General features: G+C 43.5%; 2 protein-coding genes across 2 annotated transcripts in view; one reads left to right on the top strand and one right to left on the bottom strand.

The window, feature by feature from the left end:
• Positions 1 to 7,259, bottom strand: part of LOC135570245 (abl interactor 2-like) — a 116,129-nt gene extending 108,870 nt beyond the window's left edge. The window contains exon 1 of the mRNA XM_065016360.1: positions 7,111 to 7,259. Coding sequence (XP_064872432.1) covers positions 7,111 to 7,227 — 117 coding nt within the window. The 5' untranslated portion in view covers positions 7,228 to 7,259. The remainder of the gene's footprint in view (positions 1 to 7,110) is intronic.
• An 11,715-nt stretch (positions 7,260 to 18,974) lies between these two features.
• On the top strand, positions 18,975 to 20,149 carry LOC115127760 (complement C1q-like protein 2). The gene has a single exon (XM_029657372.1). It carries the CDS (start codon positions 19,101 to 19,103, stop codon positions 19,767 to 19,769), a length of 669 nt encoding a protein of 222 aa, XP_029513232.1. The 5' UTR covers positions 18,975 to 19,100; the 3' UTR covers positions 19,770 to 20,149.
• Positions 20,150 to 24,049: the final 3,900 nt, after the last annotated feature.

Here is a 24,049-nt window from a genome sequence, read left to right on the forward strand (position 1 = left end):
CAGCGTGAGTCAGTTCTGTATGAGCCTCCATGATCCAGGACTAAACCAACCTCAGCGTGAGTCAGTTCTGTATGAGCCTCCATGATCCAGGACTAAACCAACCTCAGCGTGAGTCAGTTCTGTATGAGCCTCCATGATCCAGGACTAAACCAACCTCAGCGTGAGTCAGTTCTGTATGAGCCTCCATGATCCAGGACTAAACCAACCTCAGCGTGAGTCAGTTCTGTATGAGCCTCCATGATCCAGGACTAAACCAACCTCAGCGTGAGTCAGTTCTGTATGAGCCTCCATGATCCAGGACTAAACCAACCTCAGCGTGAGTCAGTTCTGTATGAGCCTCCATGATCCAGGACTAAACCAACCTCAGCGTGAGTCAGTTCTGTATGAGCCTCCATGATCCAGGACTAAACCAACCTCAGCGTGAGTCAGTTCTGTATGAGCCTCCATGATCCAGGACTAAACCAACCTCAGCGTGAGTCAGTTCTGTATGAGCCTCCATGATCCAGGACTAAACCACCAACCTCAGCGTGAGTCATGATCCAGGACTTCTGTCATGAGCCTCCATGATCCAGGACTAAACCAACCTCAGCGTGAGTCAGTTCTGTATGAGCCTCCATGATCCAGGACTAAACCAACCTCAGCGTGAGTCAGTTCTGTATGAGCCTCCATGATCCAGGACTAAACCAACCTCAGCGTGAGTCAGTTCTGTATGAGCCTCCATGATCCAGGACTAAACCAACCTCAGCGTGAGTCAGTTCTGTATGAGCCTCCATGATCCAGGACTAAACCAACCTCAGCGTGAGTCAGTTCTGTATGAGCCTCCATGATCCAGGACTAAACCAACCTCAGCGTGAGTCAGTTCTGTATGAGCCTCCATGATCCAGGACTAAACCAACCTCAGCGTGAGCTCTGGTTGAACGACTACAACCAAACTAAATTAACATTGTGTTCCCGACGACGTGAGGACTGCTGTCCATACGTTTAGAAGGGCGAATTTCAACATGGAGGTGATGATCGACATGCTGGGAGGATGAATTTGACTACACCAGCCAGAATATAGCATGAGCTTAAAGTATGGCAACTTGGTATGAACTTTGAACTCTTATTCACTAAAGAAGTGATACATCCTAGCCGTTGAGTTAGCAACAGCAGCTGTAAATGTGGGCTAGGAAAGGACAGACAATCTCTTCAGGAACGTCATCGTTCTACCACAAGATGACAGACTACAACATAAATATTATTTAACCTCTTGAAGCTAGGGGGCACTATTTTTATGTTTGGAAAAATAACGTTCCCAAAAGAAACGGCCTATTTTCTCAGGACCAGATGCTAGAATATGCATAAAATTGACAGATTAGGATAGAAAGCACTCTAAAGTTTCCAAAACTGTCAAAATATTGTCTGTGAGTATAACAGGACTGATATTGCAGGCGAAACCCTGAGGAAAATCCAATCAGGAAGTAGCTTCTATTTTGAAAACTCCATAGCCTGCCTTTGCGCCATTTAAAGGGATATCAACCAGATTCCTTTTCCTATCGCTTCCTCAAGGTGTCAACAGTCTTTAGACATAGTTTCAGGCTTTTATTTTGAAAAATGAGCAAGAAAGACAACATTGCATCATTGTATGGCCGGGTGCCAGCAGCGTTTTGCGCAACAGAGTTTGGGCAGCCATTGCCTTTCCCTCTCCTACTGAGAAAGACAGTTGTGGTTGATATATATATTTTAAAAACAACCTGAGGATTAATTATAAAAAACGTTTGACATGTTTCTGTGGACATTACGGATACTATTTGGAATTTGTCTGCGTTGTCGTGACCGCTCTTTCCTGTGGATTTCTGAACATAATGCGCCAAACAAACAGAGGTATTTTGGATCTAAAAATAATCTTTATGGAACAAAAGGAACATTTGTTGTGTAACTGGGAGTCTCGTGAGTGAAAACATCTGAAGATCATCAAAGGTAAACTATTAATTTGATTGCTTTTCTGATTTTCGTGACCAAGCTACTTGATGCTAGGTGTACAGAATGTTTTGTCAAGCGATCGCTAAACTTACACAAAAACTTGGATTGCTTTCGCGGTAAAGCATATATTCAAAATCTGACACGACAGGTGGATTAACAAAAGGCTAAACTGTGTTTTGCTATATTGCACTTGTGATTTCATGAATATAAATATTTGTAGGAATATTATTTGAATGTGGCTCTATGCAATTCAGCGGTTGTTGATGACAACCGCTAAAGGGATGGGTAGCGTCAAGAAGTTAAAGGACAAGGGAGATCTCTGCTGGGCAACCCAGCCTTCCATCTTTGACCAATCTATCGAAGCGCAGCTCAGAGTAAATATATTTCTTGCATTTTCCTTTTCCGAATGGGCGGTTATTTAGAATGCATGAGATTCTGTATTTACGATAGCTTCATATGATCCGATAGAGACCCAATCCTTTTGTTCCTCAGTCTTCCCACATTTTTATTCAAACCCAACCCCCTTTCTTTGTGTAACCAGCCGTCATATCGGCTTCGTCGGCCAGGGACGTTTTCTTTTATAACAAAATTAGTAATCAATGTATGATCCATCCTGTGTATGTGTAATTATGTGTGATTATTTAGGTATTTAGTAAATAAATAATTAAACCAAATGTTGTATTGCTGATTCAACTTGTTGGCCAGGGTTCGTGAAGATAACCAAGAATTTTACGACGTTCAGATGAGATAATTGACTGCTATTGATGTAAAAGATTACCAGGTCTTTAAGAGTTTATTCGGAAGACAACAGCTCTATTAACATTCTTCCGTGGTGCCCCGACTCTCTAGTTAATTACATTTACATGATTAGTTTAAACAGGTAATATTAATTACAGAGAATTGATTTGATAAAATAGCATGTCATATATCACTTAATCCATTGTAAAGACAACAGTTGTGAGGTCTGGGGTAGAGGTCGACCGATTATGATTTTTCAACGCCGATACCGATTATTGGAGGACCAAAAAAAAGCCGATACCAATTAATCTGCCGATATTTTTCAATTTATTTATTTGTAATAATGACAATTACAACAATACTGAATGAACACTTATTTTACCTTAATATAAAATACATCAATAAAATCAATTTAGCCTCAAATAAATAATGAAACATGTTAAATTTGGTTTAAATAATGCAAAAACAAAGTGTTGGAGAAGTAAAAGTGCAATATGTGCCATGAAAAAAGCAAACGTTTCAGTTCCTTGCTCAGAACATAAGAACATATGAAAGCTGGTGGTTCCTTTTAACATGAGTCTTCAATATTCCCAGGTAAGAAGTTTTAGGTTGTAGTTATTATAGGATTATTTCTCTCTATACGATTTTTATTTCATATTCCTTTGACTATTGGATGTTCTTATAGGCACATTAGTATTGCCAGTGTAACAGTATAGCTTTCGTCCCTCTACTCGCTCCTACCTGGACTCGAACCAGGAACACAACGACAACAGCCACCCTCAAAGCAGCGTTACACATGCAGAGCAAGGCGAACAACAGAGCGAGTGACGTTTGAAACGCTAACTAACTAGCTAGCTAGCCATTTCACATCGGTTACACCAGCCTAATCTCTGGAGTTGATAGGCTTGAAGTCATAAACAGCACAATGCTTGAAGAATTGCAAAGAGCTGCTGGCTAACGCAGGAAAGTGCTGTTTGAATTAATGCTTACGAGCCTGTTGCTGCCTACCATCGCTCAGTCAGACTGCTCTATCAAATATCAAATCATAGACTTAATTATAACATGATAACACACAGAAATACGAGCCTTTGGTCATTAATATGGTCGAATCCGGAAACTATCATTTCGAAAAAACAAAACTGTTCCGTATTTTATCTAACGGATGGCATCCATAAGTTTAAATATTGCTGTAACATTACATTTTACATTACATTTAAGTCATTTAGCAGACGCTCTTATCCAGAGCGACTTACAAATTGGTGCATTCACCTTATGACCTCCAGTGGAACAGTAGTGCATCTAAATCTTTTCAGGGGGAGGGGGGGTGAGAGGGATTACTTTATCCTATCCTAGGTATTCCTTAAAGAGGTGGGGTTTCAGGTGTCTCCGGAAGGTGGTGATTGACTCCGCTGTCCTGGCGTCGTGAGGGAGTTTGTTCCACCATTGGGGGGCCAGAGCAGCGAACAGTTTTGACTGGGCTGAGCGGGAACTGTACTTCCTCAGTGGTAGGGAGGCGAGCAGGCCAGAGGTGGATGAACGCAGTGCCCTTGTTTGGGTGTAGGGCCTGATCAGAGCCTGGAGGTACTGAGGTGCCGTTCCCTCACAGCTCCGTAGGCAAGCACCAATGTTATGTCATGATTATGTACAATTCTGGCAAATTAATTACGGCCTTTGTTAGGAATAAATGGACTTCACACAGTTCGCAACGAGCCAGGAGGCCCAAACTGCTGCATATACCCTGACTGCTTGCACGGAATGCAAGAGAGGTGACACAATTTCCATAGTTATAAGACATTCATGTTAGCAGGCAATATTAACTAAATATGCAGGTTTCAAAATATATACTTGTGTATTGATTTTAAAGAAAGGCGTTGATCTTTATGGTTAGGTACATTGGTGCAATGACAGTGCTTTTTTCGCAAATGCGCTTGTTACATCATCACCTGTTTGTCGAAGTAGGCTGTGATTCGATGAGAAATTAACAGGCACCGCATCGATTATATGCAAAGCAGGACACGCTAGATAAACTAGTAATATCATCAACCATGTGTAGTTAACTAGTAATTATGTTAAGATTGATTGTTTTTATAAGATAAGTTTAATGCTAGCTAGCAACTTACCTTGGCTTCTTGCTGCCCTTGCGAAACAGGTAATCAGCCTGCCATGCAGGCTTCTCGTGGAGTGCAATGTAAGGCAGGTGGTTAGAGAGTTGGACTAGGTTGCAAACCGGAAGGTTGCAAAAACGAATCCCCAAGCTGACAAGGTCAAATTCTGTCGTTCTGCCCCTGAACAAGGCAGTTAACCCACCGTTCCTTGGCCGTCATTGAAAATAAGAATGTGTTCTTAACTGACTTTCCTACTTAAATAAAGGTGTAAAAAAATAATAATAATAATAATTAAAAATTATTATTATTTATTTTATTTTTTTATTGGCAAATCCAAAAAGGCCGATTGTTATGAAAACTTGAAATCTAATTAATCAGCCATTACGATTAATCGGTCGACCTCTAGTCTGGGGTCCGCTCACCAACCAAGAATTCATAAAATGGGACAAACACCCAATTGAGATTGCATACAGAATTCTGCAAAAAATATACTTGGGCTCCCGATTGGCACAGCGGTCTAAGGCACTGCATCTCAGTGCTAGAGGCATCACTAGAGACACCCTGGTTTGATTCCAGGCTGTATCACAACCCACTATGATTGGGAGTCCCATAGGGCGGCGCACAATTGGCCCGGCGACGTCCGGGTTTGGCCGGTGTAGGCCGTCATTGTAAATAAGATTTTGTTCTTAACTGACTTGCCTAGTTAAATAAAAAAATATATAAATGCTTTGTATAAAACACAAAACCCCAAACAATCCATGCCGAGCAGAATTAGGACTTTACCCGCTAGTTATCAAAATCCAAAAAAGAGCTGTTAAATTCTACAACCACCTCGATTCCAATATTCCACCACTGAACCCCTCAACTACTCGGAGATGAACCTAAAGAAGATGCCCCTCAGCCAGCTGGTTCTGGGGCTCTGTTCACAAACAGACCCCACAGAGCCCCAGGACAGCAACACAATTAGACCCAACCAAATTATGAAAAAGTAAATACTACTTGACAGTGGAAAGAATCAGCCAAGAAAACAGAGCAAACTAGAATGCTATTTGGCCCTAAACAGAGAGTACACAGTGGCAGAATACCTGACCACTGTGACTGACCCAAACTTAAGGAAAGCTTTGACTATGTGAGCATAGCCTTGCTATTGAGAAAGGCCGCAGTAGGCAGACCTGGCTCTCAAGAGAAGACTGGCTATGTGCTCACTGCCCACAAAATGAGGTGGAAACTGAGCTGCACTTCCTAACCTCCTGCCCAATGTATGACCATATTAGAGACACATATTTCCCACAGACCTACAAAGAATTCAAAAATAAATCAAACATTGATAGGTGCCTCACAGCAGCAAGATTTGGTGCCTGTTGCCATGAAAACAGAGCAACCAGAGGAGCATAAACAACATTGTAAATACCACAAATATTTATCTGTTAATTTATCTTCCGTACTATTCATACTACGACTATTTGCACATTGCTAAAACACTGTACATAGCACTTGAAATGTCTATATATATTTTTAGCTTTTTGAGCACAATATTTACTGTTAAATTCGAATGTTTTTTTTGTTTCGTCATTTCACTTTTGCTTATTTCACTTTATTTCACTTGCTTTGGCAATGCAACACGTTTCCCAAGCAAATAAAACCCTTTGGATTGAATTAAGAGGAGAGAGGACGAGAGGAGTCTGCAATTGAGATCCTCCTGTGTGTGTGTGTGTGTGTGTGTGTGTGTGTGTGTGTGTGTGTGTGTGTGTGTGTGTGTGTGTGTGTGTAATGCTTCCATACAACAGTGTGATGTGAGGACTGTGTGTGTAATATCACCGATTTGATCATCATACATCACCCGAATGCAGTTTATTCTGCGGCCAAATATCTCGCATTGGCGGACAAGATAATCAAAGTGACTAGACAGGATTAAATGTCTGTCGGAAATGATCTGGTTACTGTTGTATCTGTGAGTAGAGTGGTTTCTGCCGGCACCAACCTCCAACACGGTCCATTCACAAATACTTTCTATTGGACTCGCTACCCACGTCAACGTGTAAGCAATGCTGACAATACACACGTTATTGGTAGTACACATAACTAACATACTGCAATTATTAGCCAAGAGTAGTCTTAGGTAAAAAGCAACTACAGTAACACAATAAACAAGCAAACTGGTGTGGTAAACGAGCCTGGTCGAAACAGTGCGGCTGTCTACGGTAAAGAGGAAAGAGGTCCGCTACAGTAAACCCCGTTTAGCTTGTCATTCTCTGAGTTAAACAGCGCACATAACCGATAGTTTTATTATAAATCATATATTTACCTGCACATAGTTGCTTTCGCAGTAATCAGCAACTCTTTCGAGATTCGTAAAACTATCCAGTAACGCTCTCTGACCGGCTGGGATTTCTTCTTCCAAAAGCATTTGTAGCTCCGCCATCTTTACATCATCTACAGTGATGCGGTCCTGGACACAAGATCTCACGACTTGACCGAGTTCTCTTCAGATTCTGACGTTTCTCCAAAAAGTTTTGGGCACCCTGAGTTGCGCCTCTTCTTCTTCTTCTTCTTCTTTGGAGTGTAACGGCGGTTGGCATCCAATATGGTACATTATCGCCTCCAGCTGGACTAGAAAATAAATATATTACATTTTGTGATACAAAACAAGGGAAAACGAAAAAAAAAAATAACTGCATAAAAAATATAAAACACCCTTCCAACGAACCCTACACTCATTAAAAACCCACTACCACATTCCATTACCTTGACCCTGTCTGCTCCTGTACCATGTCAAGGGGTAAAGTGACTAGACAACAGGATAGATAATAAACAGTAACAGCAGTATACTGTAGGTAGGGGTAAAGGATAGATAATAGACAGTAACAGCAGTATACTGTAGGTAGGGGTAAAGGATAGATAATAGACAGTAACAGCAGTATACTGTAGGTAGGGGTAAATGATAGATAATAGACAGTAACAGCAGTATACTGTAGGTAGGGGTAAAGGATAGATAATAGACAGTAACAGCAGTATACTGTAGGTAGGGGTAAATGATAGATAATAGACAGTAACAGCAGTATACTGTAGGTAGGGTAAAGGATAGATAATAGACAGTAACAGCAGTATACTGTAGGTAGGGGTAAAGGATAGATAATAGACAGTAACAGCAGTATACTGTAGGTAGGGGTAAAGGATAGATAATAGACAGTAACAGCAGTATACTGTAGGTAGGGGTAAAGGATAGATAATAGACAGTAACAGCAGTATACTGTAGGTTGGGGTAAAGGATAGATAATAGACAGTAACAGCAGTATACTGTAGGTAGAATAAAGGATAGATAATAGACAGTAACAGCAGTATACTGTAGGTAGGGGTAAAGGATAGGTAATAGACAGTAACAGCAGTATACTGTAGGTTGGGGTAAAGGATAGATAATAGACAGTAACAGCAGTATACTGTAGGTAGGGGTAAAGGATAGATAATAGACAGTAACAGCAGTATACTGTAGGTAGGGGTAAAGGATAGATAATAGACAGTAACAGCAGTATACTGTAGGTAGGGGTAAAGGATAGATAATAGACAGTAACAGCAGTATACTGTAGGTAGGGATAAAGGATAGATAATAGACAGTAACAGCAGTATACTGTAGGTAGGGGTAAAGGATAGATAATAGACAGTAACAGCAGTATACTGTAGGTAGGGGTAAAGGATAGATAATAGACAGTAACAGCAGTATACTGTAGGTAGGGGTAAAGGATAGATAATAGACAGTAACAGCAGTATACTGTAGGTAGGGGTAAAGGATAGATAATAGACAGTAACAGCAGTATACTGTAGGTAGGGGTAAAGGATAGATAATAGACAGTAACAGCAGTATACTGTAGGTAGGGGTAAAGGATAGATAATAGACAGTAACAGCAGTATATTGTAGGTAGGGGTAAAGGATAGATAATAGACAGTAGCAGCAGTATACTGTAGGTAGGGGTAAAGGATAGATAATAGACAGTAACAGCAGTATACTGTAGGTAGGGGTAAAGGATAGATAATAGACAGTAGCAGCAGTATACTGTAGGTAGGGGTAAAGGATAGACAGTAACAGCAGTATACTGTAGGTAGGGGTAAAGGATAGATAATAGACAGTAACAGCAGTATACTGTAGGTAGGGGTAAAGGATAGATAATAGACAGTAACAGCAGTATACTGTAGGTAGGGGTAAAGGATAGATAGACAGTAACAGTAGTATACTGTAGGTAGGGGTAAAGGATAGATAATAGACAGTAACAGCAGTATACTGTAGGTAGGAGTAAAGGATAGATAATAGACAGTAACAGCAGTATACTGTAGGTAGGGGTAAAGGATAGATAATAGACAGTAGCAGCAGTATACTGTAGGTAGGGGTAAAGGATAGACAGTAACAGCAGTATACTGTAGGTAGGGATAAAGGATAGATAATAGACAGTAACAGCAGTATACTGTAGGTAGGGGTAAAGGATAGATAATAGACAGTAACAGCAGTATACTGTAGGTAGGGGTAAAGGATAGATAATAGACAGTAACAGCTGTATACTGTAGGTAGGGATAAAGGATATATAATAGACAGTAACAGCAGTATACTGTAGGTAGGGGTAAAGGATAGACAGTAACAGTAGTTTACTGTAGGGGTAAATGATAGATAATAGACAGTAACAGCAGTATACTGTAGGTAGGGGTAAAGGATAGACAGTAACAGCAGTATACTGTAGGTAGGGGTAAAGGATAGATAATATACAGTAACAGCAGTATACTGTAGGTAGGGGTAAAGGATAGATAATAGACAGTAACAGCAGTATACTGTAGGTAGGGATAAAGGATAGATAATAGACAGTAACAGCAGTATACTGTAGGTAGGGGTAAAGGATAGATAATAGACAGTAACAGCAGTATACTGTAGGTAGGGGTAAAGGATAGATAATAGACAGTAACAGCTGTATACTGTAGGTAGGGATAAAGGATATATAATAGACAGTAACAGCAGTATACTGTAGGTAGGGGTAAAGGATAGACAGTAACAGTAGTTTACTGTAGGGGTAAATGATAGATAATAGACAGTAACAGCAGTATACTGTAGGTAGGGGTAAAGGATAGACAGTAACAGCAGTATACTGTAGGTAGGGGTAAAGGATAGATAATAGACAGTAACAGCAGTATACTGTAGGTAGGGGTAAAGGATAGATAATAGACAGTAACAGCAGTATACTGTAGGTAGGGGTAAAGGATAGATAATAGACAGTAACAGCAGTATACTGTAGGTAGGGGTAAAGGATAGATAATAGACAGTAACAGCAGTATACTGTAGGTAGGGGTAAAGGATAGATAATAGACAGTAACAGCAGTATACTGTAGGTAGGGGTAAAGGATAGATAATAGACAGTAACAGCAGTATACTGTAGGTAGGGGTAAAGGATAGATAATAGACAGTAACAGCAGTATACTGTAGGTAGGGGTAAAGGATAGATAATAGACAGTAGCAGCAGTATAGTGTAGGTAGGATAGATAATAGACAGTAACAGCAGTATACTGTAGGTAGGGGTAAAGGATAGATAATAGACAGTAACAGCAGTATACTGTAGGTAGGGGTAAAGGATAGATAATAGACAGTAACAGCAGTATACTGTAGGTAGGGGTAAAGGATAGATAATAGACAGTAACAGCAGTATACTGTAGGTAGGGGTAAAGGATAGATAATAGACAGTAACAGCAGTATACTGTAGGTAGGGGTAAAGGATAGATAATAGACAGTAACAGCAGTATACTGTAGGTAGGGGTAAAGGATAGATAATAGACAGTAACAGCAGTATACTGTAGGTAGGGGTAAAGGATAGATAATAGACAGTAACAGCAGTATACTGTAGGTAGGGGTAAAGGATAGATAATAGACAGTAACAGCAGTATACTGTAGGTAGGGGTAAAGGATAGATAATAGACAGTAGCAGCAGTATAGTGTAGGTAGGATAGATAATAGACAGTAACAGCAGTATACTGTAGGTAGGGGTAAAGGATATATAATAGACAGTAACCGCAGTATACTGTAGGTAGGGGTAAAGGATAGATAATAGACAGTAACAGCAGTATACTGTAGGTAGGGGTAAAGGATAGATAATAGACAGTAACAGCAGTATACTGTAGGTAGGGGTAAAGGATAGATAATAGACAGTAACAGCAGTATACTGTAGGTAGGGGTAAAGGATAGATAATAGACAGTAACAGCAGTATACTGTAGGTAGGGGTAAAGGATAGATAATAGACAGTAACAGCAGTATACTGTAGGTAGGGGTAAAGGATAGATAATAGACAGTAACAGCAGTATACTGTAGGTAGGGGTAAAGGATAGATAATAGACAGTAACAGCTGTATACTGTAGGTAGGGATAAAGGATATATAATAGACAGTAACAGCAGTATACTGTAGGTAGGGTAAAGGATAGACAGTAACAGTAGTTTACTGTAGGGGTAAATGATAGATAATAGACAGTAACAGCAGTATACTGTAGGGGTAAAGGATAGACAGTAACAGCAGTATACTGTAGGTAGGGGTAAAGGATAGATAATAGACAGTAACAGCAGTATACTGTAGGTAGGGGTAAAGGATAGATAATAGACAGTAACAGCAGTATACTGTAGGTAGGGGTAAAGGATAGATAATAGACAGTAACAGCAGTATACTGTAGGTAGGGGTAAAGGATAGATAATAGACAGTAACAGCAGTATACTGTAGGTAGGGGTAAAGGATAGATAATAGACAGTAACAGCAGTATACTGTAGGTAGGGGTAAAGGATAGATAATAGACAGTAACAGCAGTATACTGTAGGTAGGGGTAAAGGATAGATAATAGACAGTAACAGCAGTATACTGTAGGTAGGGGTAAAGGATAGATAATAGACAGTAGCAGCAGTATAGTGTAGGTAGGATAGATAATAGACAGTAACAGCAGTATACTGTAGGTAGGGGTAAAGGATAGATAATAGACAGTAACAGCAGTATACTGTAGGTAGGGAGTAAAGGATAGATAATAGACAGTAACAGCAGTATACTGTAGGTAGGGGTAAAGGATAGATAATAGACAGTAACAGCAGTATACTGTAGGTAGGGGTAAAGGATAGATAATAGACAGTAACAGCAGTATACTGTAGGTAGGGGTAAAGGATAGATAATAGACAGTAACAGCAGTATACTGTAGGTAGGGGTAAAGGATAGATAATAGACAGTAACAGCAGTATACTGTAGGTAGGGGTAAAGGATAGATAATAGACAGTAACAGCAGTATACTGTAGGTAGGGGTTCAGATAGATAATAGACAGTAACAGCAGTATACTGTAGGTAGGGGTAAAGGATAGATAATAGACAGTAGCAGCAGTATAGTGTAGGTAGGATAGATAATAGACAGTAACAGCAGTATACTGTAGGTAGGGGTAAAGGATATATAATAGACAGTAACCGCAGTATACTGTAGTCCTGGTAAAGATAGATAATAGACAGTAACAGCAGTATACTGTAGGTAGGGGTAAAGGATAGATAATAGACAGTAACAGCAGTATACTGTAGGTAGGGGTAAAGGATAGATAATAGACAGTAACAGCAGTATACTGTAGGTAGGGGTAAAGGATAGATAATAGGCAGTAACAGCAGTATACTGTAGGTAGGGGTAAAGATAGATAATAGACAGTAACAGCAGTATACTGTAGGTAGGGGTAAAGGATAGATATTAGACAGTAACAGCAGTATACTGTGGGTAGAGGTAAAGGATAGGTAATAGACAGTAACAGCAGTATACTGTAGGTAGGGGTAAAGGATAGATAATAGACAATAACAGCAGTATACTGTAGGTAGGGGTAAAGGATAGATAATAGACAGTAACAGCAGTATACTGTAGGTAGGGGTAAAGGATAGATAATAGACAGTAACAGCAGTATACTGTAGGATAGTAGACAGTAACAGGTAAAGGATAGATAATAGACAGTAACAGCAGTATACTGTAGGTAGGGATAAAGGATATATAATAGACAGTAACAGCAGTATACTGTAGGTAGGGGTAAAGGATAGATAATAGACAGTAACAGCAGTATACTGTAGGTAGGGGTAAAGGATAGATAATAGACAGTAACAGCAGTATACTGTAGGTAGTAAAGGATAGATAATAAAGGATATATGGGTAAAGGATAATAGACAGTAACAGCAGTATACTGTAGGTAGGGGTAAAGGATAGATAATAGACAGTAACAGCAGTATACTGTAGGTAGGGGTAAAGGATAGATAATAGACAGTAACAGCAGTATACTGTAGGTAGGGGTAAAGGATAGATAATAGACAGTAACAGCAGTATACTGTAGGTAGGGGTAAAGGATAGATAATATACAGTAACAGCAGTATACTGTAGGTATGGGTAAAGGATAGATAATAGACAGTAACAGCAGTATACTCTAGGTAGGGGTAAAGAATAGATAATAGACAGTAACAGCAGTATACTGTAGGTAGGGGTAAAGGATAGATAATAGACAGTAACAGCAGTATACTGTAGGTAGGGGTAAATGATAGATAATAGACAGTAACAGCAGTATACTGTAGGTAGGGGTAAAGGATAGATAATAGACAGTAACAGCAGTATACTGTAGGTAGGGGTAAAGGATAGATTGGCTTGTAGTGGTACTAGCAAGGCCCGTTATGGCTGAATTAATCACCAAATTGTACTGTACTGAACAACACTGCCTTGTGTAAAAAGAGAGGTTATATTTCTAGCTAGCTACAGACACCAAAACAATTTACTCGTTTGTCATTCGCCCTCCTGAGCCTTGATCCAGCTGGTCTAGGCTGCATCGTATTCTAGTCCTGATCCAGCTGGTCTAGGCTGTATCGTATTCTAGTCCTGGTTCAGCTGGTCTAGGCTGTATCGTATTCTAGTCCTGGTTCAGCTGGTCTAGGCTGCATCGTATTCTAGTCCTGATCCAGCTGGTCTAGGCTGCATCGTATTCTAGTCCTGGTTCAGCTGGTCTAGGCTGTATCGTATTCTAGTCCTGGTTCAGCTGGTCTAGGCTGCATCGTATTCTAGTCCTGGTTCAGCTGGTCTAGGCTGCATCGTATTCTAGTCCTGGTTCAGCTGGTCTAGGCTGTATCGTATTCTAGTCCTGGTTCAGCTGGTCTAGGCTGTATCGTATTCTAGTCCTGATCCAGCTGGTCTAGGCTGCATCGTATTCTAGTCCTGGTTCAGCTGGTCTAGGCTGTATCGTATTCTAGTCCTGGTTCAGCTGGTCTAGGCTGCATCGTATTCTAGTCCTGGTTCAGCTGGTCTAGGCTGTATCGTATTCTAGTCCTGGTTCAGCTGGTCTAGGCTGCATCGTATTCTAGTCCTGGTTCAGCTGGTCTAGGCTGTATCGTATTCTAGTCCTGGTTCAGCTGGTCTAGGCTGTATCGTATTCTAGTCCTGGTTCAGCTGGTCTAGGCTGCATCGTATTCTAGTCCTGGTTCAGCTGGTCTAGGCTGTATCGTATTCTAGTCCTGGTTCAGCTGGTCTAGGCTGCATCGTATTCTAGTCCTGGTTCAGCTGGTCTAGGCTGTATCGTATTCTAGTCCTGGTTCAGCTGGTCTAGGCTGCATCGTATTCTAGTCCTGGTTCAGCTGGTCTAGGCTGTATCGTATTCTAGTCCTGGTTCAGCTGGTCTAGGCTGTATCGTATTCTAGTCCTGGTTCAGCTGGTCTAGGCTGCATCGTATTCTAGTCCTGGTTCAGCTGGTCTAGGCTGCATCGTATTCTAGTCCTGGTTCAGCTGGTCTAGGCTGCATCGTATTCTAGTCCTGGTTCAGCTGGTCTAGGCTGCATCGTAGAGTGCCACTCTATTCTAGTCCTGGACCAGCTGGTCTAGGCTGCATCGTATTCTAGTCCTGGTTCAGCTGGTCTAGGCTCCATCGTATTCTAGTCCTGGTTCAGCTGGTCTAGGCTGCATCGTAGAGTGCCACTCTTCTAGTCCTGGTTCAGCTGGTCTAGGCTGCATCGTAGAGTGCCACTCTATTCTAGTCCTGGTTCAGCTGGTCTAGGCTGTATCGTATTCTCGTCCTGGACCTGGTAACCCTAACCCTAAAGGACTCAGACCATGAGAAACAAGATTCTCTGGTCTGATGAAACCAAGATTGACCTCTTTGGCCTGAATGCCAAGCGTCACATCTGGAGGAAACCTGGCACCATCCCCACGGTGAATCGTGGTGGTAGCAGCATCATCCTGTGGGTATGTTTTTCAGCAGCAGGGACTGGGAGACTAGTCAGGATCGAGGGAAAGATGAACAGAACAAATTACAGAGAGATCTTTGATGAAAACCGCTCCAGAGGCATCAGGACCTCAGACTGGGGGTAGGTTCACCTTCCAACAGGACAACGACACTAAGCATACAGCCAAGACAACGCAGGAGTAGCTTCGGGACAAGTCTCTGAATGTCCTTGATTGGACCAGCCAGAGCCTGGACTTGAACCCAATTGAACATCTCTGGAGAGACCTGAAAATATCTGTGCACCGACGCCACACATCCAACCTGACAGAGCTTGAGAGGATCTGCAGAGAAGAATGGGAGAAACTCCCCAAATACAGGTGTGCCAAGCTTGTAGTGTCATACCTAAGAAGACTGGAGGCTGTAATCGCTGCCAAATACAGGTGTGCCAAGCTTGTAGTGTCATACCCAAGGAGACTGGAGGCTGTAATCGCTGCCAAATACAGGTGTGCCAAGCAAATATCTATTTATTGATTTGGAGTCTCAGTCTGTCTGTGCACAGTTGGTTCAGACTCAAAAATGGTTTATTTCTTCTGGATCAATAGAAAGTTATGCTCAAAGTCTCAGAAATTTCACATCATCAGGGAGAGAGATACACACACATACACACATGCACACACACACACACACCCCACAAAACATTACTTCACTGCAGTATCAGATGATCCCAGTAGAGGGCAGCAGTACTTCACTGCAGTATCAGGCAATCCCACTAGAGGGCAGCAGTACTTCACTGCAGTATCGGGCAATCCCAGTAGAGGGCAGCAGTACTTCACTGCAGTATCAGGCAATCCCACTAGAGGGCAGCAGTACTTCACTGCAGTATCAGGCAATCCCACTAGAGGGCAGCAGTACTTCACTGCAGTATCAGGCAATCCCACTAGAGGGCAGCAGTACTTCACTGCAGTATCAGGCAATCCCAGTAGAGGGCAGCAGTACTTCACTGCAGTATCAGGCAATCCCACTAGAGGGCAGCAGTACTTCACTGCAGTATCAGGCAATCCCACTAGAGGGCAGCAGTACTTCACTGCAGTATCAGGCAATCCCACTAGAGGGCAGCAGTACTTCACTGCAGTATCAGGCAATCCCACTAGAGGGCAGCAGTACTTCACTGCAGTATCAGGCAATCCCACTAGAGGGCAGCAGTACTTCACTGCAGTATCAGGCAATCCCAGTAGAGGGCAGCAGTACTTCACTGCAGTATCAGGCAATCCCACTAGAGGGCAGCAGTACTTCACTGCAGTATCAGGCAATCCCACTAGAGGGCAGCAGTACTTCACTGCAGTATCAGGCAATCCCACTAGAGGGCAGCAGTACTTCACTGCAGTATCAGGCAATCCCACTAGAGGGCAGCAGTACTTCACTGCAGTATCAGATGATCCCACTAGAGGGCAGCAGTACTTCACTGCAGTATCAGGCAATCCCACTAGAGGGCAGCAGTACTTCACTGCAGTATCAGGCAATCCCACTAGAGGGCAGCAGTACTTCACTGCAGTATCAGATGATCCCACTAGAGGGCAGCAGTACTTCACTGCAGTATCAGATGATCCCACTAGAGGGCAGCAGTGAACCACAAACACGTCAGTGGCAGTCATCACCTTTTTTTCATGTTTGAATTACATAATGGAATATAAATCTCTATAATGGTAACACTAAATACATAACACAACAAATACAAATACATAATCAGATCTGTTTGAAATCATTTCAAATGATTTAATCTGGGCTTGATTGAGCTTGTCTGGCTTAATGGACCAGTTGTGATTAGTGATTAGTTCAAATTAAATCAATTTTATTTATAAAGTCCTTCTTACATCAGCTGATATATCAAAGTGCTGTACAGAAACCCAGCCTAAAACCCCAAACAGCAAACAATGCAGGTGTAGAAGCAAGGTGGCTAGGAAAAACTGGGGAGGCCTGTCTAGCTGGGGAGGCCTGTCTGGCTGGGGAGGCCTGTCTGGCTGGGGAGGCCTGTCTGGCTGGGGAAGCCTGTCTGGCTGGGGAGGCCTGTCTAGCTGGGGAGGCCTGTCTGGCTGGGGAGGCCTGTCTAGCTGGGGAGGCCTGTCGAGCTGGGGAGGCCTGTCTAGCTGGGGAGGCCTGTCTAGCTGGGGAGGCCTGTCTGGCTGGGGAGGCCTGTCTAGCTGGGGAGGCCTGTCTGGCTGGGGAGGCCTGTCTAGCTGGGGAGGCCTGTCTAGCTGGGGAGGCCTGTCTGGCTGGGGAGGCCTGTCGGGCTGGGGAGGCCTGTCGAGCTGGGGAGGCCTGTCGAGCTGGGGAGGCCTGTCTGGCTGGGGAGGCCTGTCTAGCTGGGGAGGCCTGTCGAGCTGGGGAGGCCTGTCGAGCTGGGGGGAGGCCTGTCGAGCTGGGGAGGCCTGTCTGGCTGGGGAGGCCTGTCTAGCTGGGGAGGCCTGTCGAGCTGGGGAGGCCTGTCTGGCTGGGGAGGCCTGTCTGGCTGGGGAGGCCTGTCCGGCTGGGGAGGCCTGTCTGGCTGGGGAGGCCTGTCTAGCTGGGGAGGCCTGTCTGGCTGGGGAGGCCTGTCTGGCTGGGGAGGCCTGTCTGGCTGGGGAGGCCTGTCTGGCTGGGGAGGCCTGTCTCTGGGGGAGGCCTGTCTGGCTGGGGAGGCCTGTCTGAGCTGGGGAGGCCTGGGGAGGCCTGTCTGGCTGGGGAGGCCTGTCTGGCTGGGGAGGCCTGTCTGGCTGGGGAGGCCTGTCTGGCTGGGGAGGCCTGTCTGGCTGGGGAGGCCTGTCTGGCTGGGGAGGCCTGTCTAGCTGGGGAGGCCTGTCTGGCTGGGGAGGCCTGTCTGGCTGGGGAGGCCTGTCTGGCTGGGGAGGCCTGTCTGGCTGGGGAGGCCTGTCTGGCTGGGGAGGCCTGTCTGGCTGGGGAGGCCTGTCTGGCTGGGGAGGCCTGTCTGGCTGGGGGGAGGCCTGTCTAGCTGGGGAGGCCTGTCTGGCTGGGGAGGCCTGTCTGGCTGGGGAGGCCTGTCTGGCTGGGGAGGGGGAGGCCTGTCTGGCTGGGGAGGCCTGTCTGGCTGGGGAGGCCTGTCTGGCTGGGGAGGCCTGTCTAGCTGGGGAGGCCTGTCTGGCTGGGGAGGCCTGTCTGGCTGGCTATATTCTGGTTGAAACATGTATGGTTGAATGTCACCATGGAGATAATAGATGTCACCATGGAGATAATAGATGCTCCATCATTGAATTCATGTTGACGAGAGGAATCACTTGAAGCCATTGAGTCCGGTCAGTTCTTTCAGTTTTGCTCAAAGGATTGCTGTAATTGTCCGCCTCCTTTTCAAAAAATCCCGCCTTGGAGGAGGGGCCAGAGCAGGAAGCACTGCCCAATACAAGTTGTAGACGTCCAATGGCGTGGTGGAACATCGACAACCTCATCTAACCCTAACCCTAACACAAACTCATAGTGCCAGTATAAAACAGAGCCTTGGAGAAGTGCCAGGAAGCAGGACTAAAGGTTAACCCCCCCATCAATACACCAGAAGCTGTCATAGGGTGTATCGTTCAGCGCTATAAGCCCTGACCTGACTCCCTCCTGGGAAAATATGTGTGAAACACATCTCACTGTCATAGAAACGCCTCAGACATGATGAATATTATTTTTATAATATTTTCAAGGCTACTTACTGAACTTTTCTGTTTCAGTAAAATACATAATTTGAACAACAAACATAATGGAAATTCATATTTTGCAGCAAGATAATCTTTAATCTCAAGAGAAGACAAGTTAAATGTTAAATAAGGTTTATTGTTCTCTTACTTAAGCGACTGGCTACTCCATGTGCTGGAGACAAACACTGTCCAAATGTTTTTTTTTCCCACATTTCGCAACACTAGCGATAAAGAATTGCGAAATAAATGGAACGTACAAGGAGTGTCTGAAACAGCATCTACATCCTAGCTGTATAAAAACAGAAAACTCCAGAATCAACACAGGTTCCTAAATATTTAGGTAGATGCTGTTTCAGACACTCCTTGTACGTTCCATTTATTTCGCAATTCTTTATCACTAGTGTTGCGAAATGAACACTGCTGCATTTCTGTTGGTTTCGCTGTGCTGCTACTGCTGGCTGTCTGCGGCTCAACAAGAGACCAAAAAGACTGAAAATGAAGGTAAAGAATGCCAGACATCACAAGGCTCGTGCTACCCTGACATGTGCAAGCTGCTGAAAGACTTCGGTGTCATGGAGGAGAAACTGCGAACCACGGTGGAAAAACTGGGAGTTATGGAAACCCAGCTCAAAGTTAGCGAGAATCAACTTGAGGAACTGAAAAATAAAGAGAGGAGGAAGGTGATCTTTTCGGCTGCCCTGGGCGGGAATGGGCACACCGGGCCAATCGACCATGACACTACCCTGATCTTCAAAAATGTCATCACTAACATCGGCAGTGCTTACAATCCAAGTACAGGGGTATTTGCTGCCCCTATTGCAGGGGTCTACTACTTCAGTTTCTTCTACCATGCCGGAGGAAGTCAGACTAAATACATTTCCTTGTTCAAGAATGGACAGCGCATGGTCACGTCCTCTGATCACCAGTCTAGCGGTGATGGAGCTGACAACGGGGCTAATGCAGTCACTCTACAGCTGGAGGTGGGAGACCAAGTGTTCATACGCCTAATGGCTAACACTCACGTGTGGGACTCTGTAAACCACACCACCTTCAATGGGTTCCTGCTCAAACAAGTGTGACGAAAATACATTGGTAGCGCCGTCCTTTCTACTTTTGGTGATGTTATTATTGTGAACAGCTAATCTTTCTCACATACTGTAACTCCTGTATCCTAATTCATAATGTAATCTATATATCCATCATAGTGTATTCGATATAACCATCTAATCCATCATCATGTAGTCTATATATCCTTTTTTGATGTATTCAGGCTGACATTGTTGGTAAAATACATTGGTAGTCTAGCGCTGTTCTCTATTTTGTAGGTTGAGTGATTGCATCTATTATCTTTTTTGTTTCTGATGTGATTACTGTGTGTTGATGTTGTTACACTCTTGTTTATCACCATTGTTGAAAAGCAATAAAGTCTTTAAAAAAAAAGAGATGGAGATGGAAATCATTTCTGCCTGATTCCAGTTTTTCACAATTTTTAATTAACACACATTGGCTGAAACAACATCTCAACAATACATTCAAATCCCAAAACAGTTTAGACAATTTCCCACAAACCCCACCACAGATGTCTTGCAAAATTAAACACAGCAATCTAAATCATTCACTCTCAGCTCAAAATGAAACTCTGCTTACTAATGAGACACACCTAAACATCGAATGAATCTAACTTGGTGACAAACGAGATCACGCAAATGTGACATATACAAAACACTACAATTTCAGTGTAAAGATGAAGATTTTGTTGTTTTACTGTACTTCGTTGGTGTGTACTGAAAACAAGAAAGGAACACAAATGCACAAATGTAAGTTTTATATTTCAATATGACTCAATAGATGTCAAACAGCACACATACTGTAAAAATGCAAACATACAGTAAAAATAATTTGCATATTCAAATGAAGAAACAGATGCCTATTTGTACTACTGTATTGTATGTAAGATCAATTGAACAGAATAGATCAAATAAACTGTCAAAACACAGTTAAATCAACATCAAAAGTCCAGAAAAAAACTCCTCCATTGCGAAAACAAAATGAGTCATGTCTGTTGTTTTTGTCCTGGTCCTTGGCTCGACAGCGGGGGAAATATCTTCTGGAATGACACATCCACCCCTGACAGGACTCTGCTGGAACCACAGGCCTCCTCCACAGCCTGAAGCATCCACCCCTGACAGGACTCTGCTGGAACCACAGGCCTCCTCCACAGCCTGAAGCATCCACCCCTGACAGGACTCTGCTGGAACGTCACCACAGGCCTCCTCCACAGCCTGAAGCATCCACCCCTGACAGGACTCTGCTGGAACGTCACCACAGGCCTCCTCCACAGCCTGAAGCATCCACCCCTGACAGGACTCTGCTGGAACGTCACCACAGGCCTCCTCCACAGCCTGAAGCATCCACCCCTGACAGGACTCTGCTGGAACCACAGGCCTCCTCCACAGCCTGACACATCCACCCCTGACAGGACTCTGCTGGAACCACAGGCCTCCTCCACAGCCTGACACATCCACCCCTGACAGGACTCTGCTGGAACCACAGGCCTCCTCCACAGCCTGACACATCCACCCCTGACAGGACTCTGCTGGAACCACAGGCCTCCTCCACAGCCTGAAGCATCCACCCCTGACAGGACTCTGCTGGAACCACAGGCCTCCTCCACAGCCTGACACATCCACCCCTGACAGGACTCTGCTGGAACCACAGGCCTCCTCCACAGCCTGAAGCATCCACCCCTGACAGGACTCTGCTGGAACCACAGGCCTCCTCCACAGCCTGACGCATCCACCCCTGACAGGACTCTGCTGGAACCACAGGCCTCCTCCACAGCCTGACACATCCACCCCTGACAGGACTCTGCTGGAACCACAGGCCTCCTCCACAGCCTGAAGCATCCACCCCTGACAGGACTCTGCTGGAACGTCACCACAGGCCTCCTCCACAGCCTGAAGCATCCACCCCTGACAGGACTCTGCTGGAACCACAGGCCTCCTCCACAGCCTGGAGAAGGGCCACACGTTCATGGGGTTTGCGATCATACAGCTTCCGCCATGATGAAAACATCACCTCAACGGGGTTGAGAAATGGTGAATATGGTGGTTAGGGTAGTATAGTAGTATGGTAGTATGGTGGTTAGGGTAGTATAGTGGTATGGTAGTATGGTGGTTAGGGTAGTATAGTGGTATGGTAGTATGGTGGTTAGGGTAGTATAGTAGTATGGTGGTTAGGGTAGTATAGTAGTATGGTAGTATGGTGGTTAGGGTAGTATAGTGGTATGGTAGTATGGTGGTTAGGGTAGTATAGTGGTATGGTAGTATGGTGGTTAGGGTAGTATAGTAGTATGGTGGTTAGGGTAGTATAGTAGTATGGTAGTATGGTGGTTAGGGTAGTATAGTAGTATAGTAGTATGGTGGTTAGGGTAGTATAGTGGTATGGTAGTATGGTGGTTAGGGTGAGGGTAGTATAGTAGTATGATAGTATGGTGGTTAGGGTAGTATAGTAGTATGGTGGTTGGTAGTATAGTAGTATGGTAGTATGGTGGTTAGGGTAGTATAGAGGTAGTATGGTGGTTAGGGTAGTATAGTAGTATGGTAGTATGGTGGTTAGGGTAGTATAGTAGTATGGTAGTATGGTGGTTAGGGTAGTATAGTGGTATGGTAGTATGGTGGTTAGGGTAGTATAGTAGTATGGTGGTTAGGGTAGTATAGTAGTATGGTAGTATGGTGGTTAGGGTAGTATAGTAGTATGGTAGTATGGTGGTTAGGGTAGTATAGTGGTATGGTAGTATGGTGGTTAGGGTAGTATAGTAGTATGGTGGTTAGGGTAGTATAGTAGTATGGTAGTATGGTGGTTAGGGTAGTATAGTGGTATGGTAGTATGGTGGTTAGGGTAGTATAGTGGTATGGTAGTATGGTGGTTAGGGTAGTATAGTAGTATGGTGGTTAGGGTAGTATAGTAGTATGGTAGTATGGTGGTTAGGGTAGTATAGTAGTATAGTAGTATGGTGGTTAGGGTAGTATAGTGGTATGGTAGTATGGTGGTTAGGGCAGTATAGTAGTATGATAGTATGGTGGTTAGGGTAGTATAGTAGTATGGTGGTTAGGGTAGTATAGTAGTATGGTAGTATGGTGGTTAGGGTAGTATAGTAGTATGGTGGTTAGGGTAGTATAGTAGTATGGTAGTATGGTGGTTAGGGTAGTATGGTAGTATGGTGGTTAGGGTAGTATGGTGGTTAGGGTAGTATGGTAGTATAGTAGTATGGTGGTTAGGGTAGTATAGTAGTATGGTGGTTAGGGTAGTATAGTAGTATGGTAGTATGGTGGTTAGGGTAGTATAGTAGTATGGTGGTTAGGGTAGTATAGTAGTATGGTAGTATGGTGGTTAGGGTAGTATAGTAGTATGGTAGTATGGTGGTTAGGGTAGTATAGTAGTATGGTGGTTAGGGTAGTATAGTAGTATGGTAGTATGGTGGTTAGGGTAGTATAGTAGTATGGTGGTTAGGGTAGTATAGTAGTATGGTAGTATGGTGGTTAGGGTAGTATAGTAGTATGGTGGTTAGGGTAGTATAGTAGTATGGTAGTATGGTGGTTAGGGTAGTATGGTAGTATGGTGGTTAGGGTAGTATGGTGGTTAGGGTAGTATGGTAGTATAGTAGTATGGTGGTTAGGGTAGTATAGTAGTATGGTGGTTAGGGTAGTATAGTAGTATGGTGGTTAGGGTAGTATAGTAGTATGGTAGTATGGTGGTTAGGGTAGTATAGTAGTATGGTGGTTAGGGTAGTATAGTAGTATGGTAGTATGGTGGTTAGGGTAGTATGGTAGTATGGTGGTTAGGGTAGTATGGTGGTTAGGGTAGTATGGTAGTATAGTAGTATGGTGGTTAGGGTAGTATAGTAGTATGGTGGTTATGATGGTATGGTAGTATAGTGGTATGGTAGTATGGTGGTTAGGGTAGTATAGTAGTATGGTAGTATGGTGGTTAGGGTAGTATAGTAGTATGGTAGTATGGTGGTTAGGGTAGCATGGTGGTTAGGGTAGTATGGTGGTATGGTGGTATGGTAGTATGGAAGTATGGTGGTTAGGGTAGTATGGTAGTATGGTGGTTAGGGTAGTATAGTAGTATAGTAGTATGGTGGTTAGGGTAGTATAGTAGTATAGTAGTATGGTGGTTAGGGTAGTATAGTAGTATAGTAGCATGGGGGTTAGGGTAGTATAGTAGTATAGTAGTATGGTGGTTAGGGTAGTATAGTAGTATAGTAGTATGGTGGTTAGGGTAGTATAGTGGTTAGAGTAGTATGGTGGTTAGGGTAGTATGGTGGTTAGGGTAGTATAGTGGTTAGAGTAGTATG

Source organism: Oncorhynchus nerka, linkage group LG3 (genome assembly GCF_034236695.1).
Source record: "Oncorhynchus nerka isolate Pitt River linkage group LG3, Oner_Uvic_2.0, whole genome shotgun sequence".
Classification (NCBI taxonomy): domain Eukaryota; kingdom Metazoa; phylum Chordata; class Actinopteri; order Salmoniformes; family Salmonidae; genus Oncorhynchus; species Oncorhynchus nerka.

What these genes read in the sequence shown, in the direction of transcription:
- LOC115127760 (XM_029657372.1), top strand. Translation starts at nt 19,101, where the DNA reads ATGAACACTGCTGCATTTCTGTTGGTTTCGCTGTGCTGCTACTGCTGG.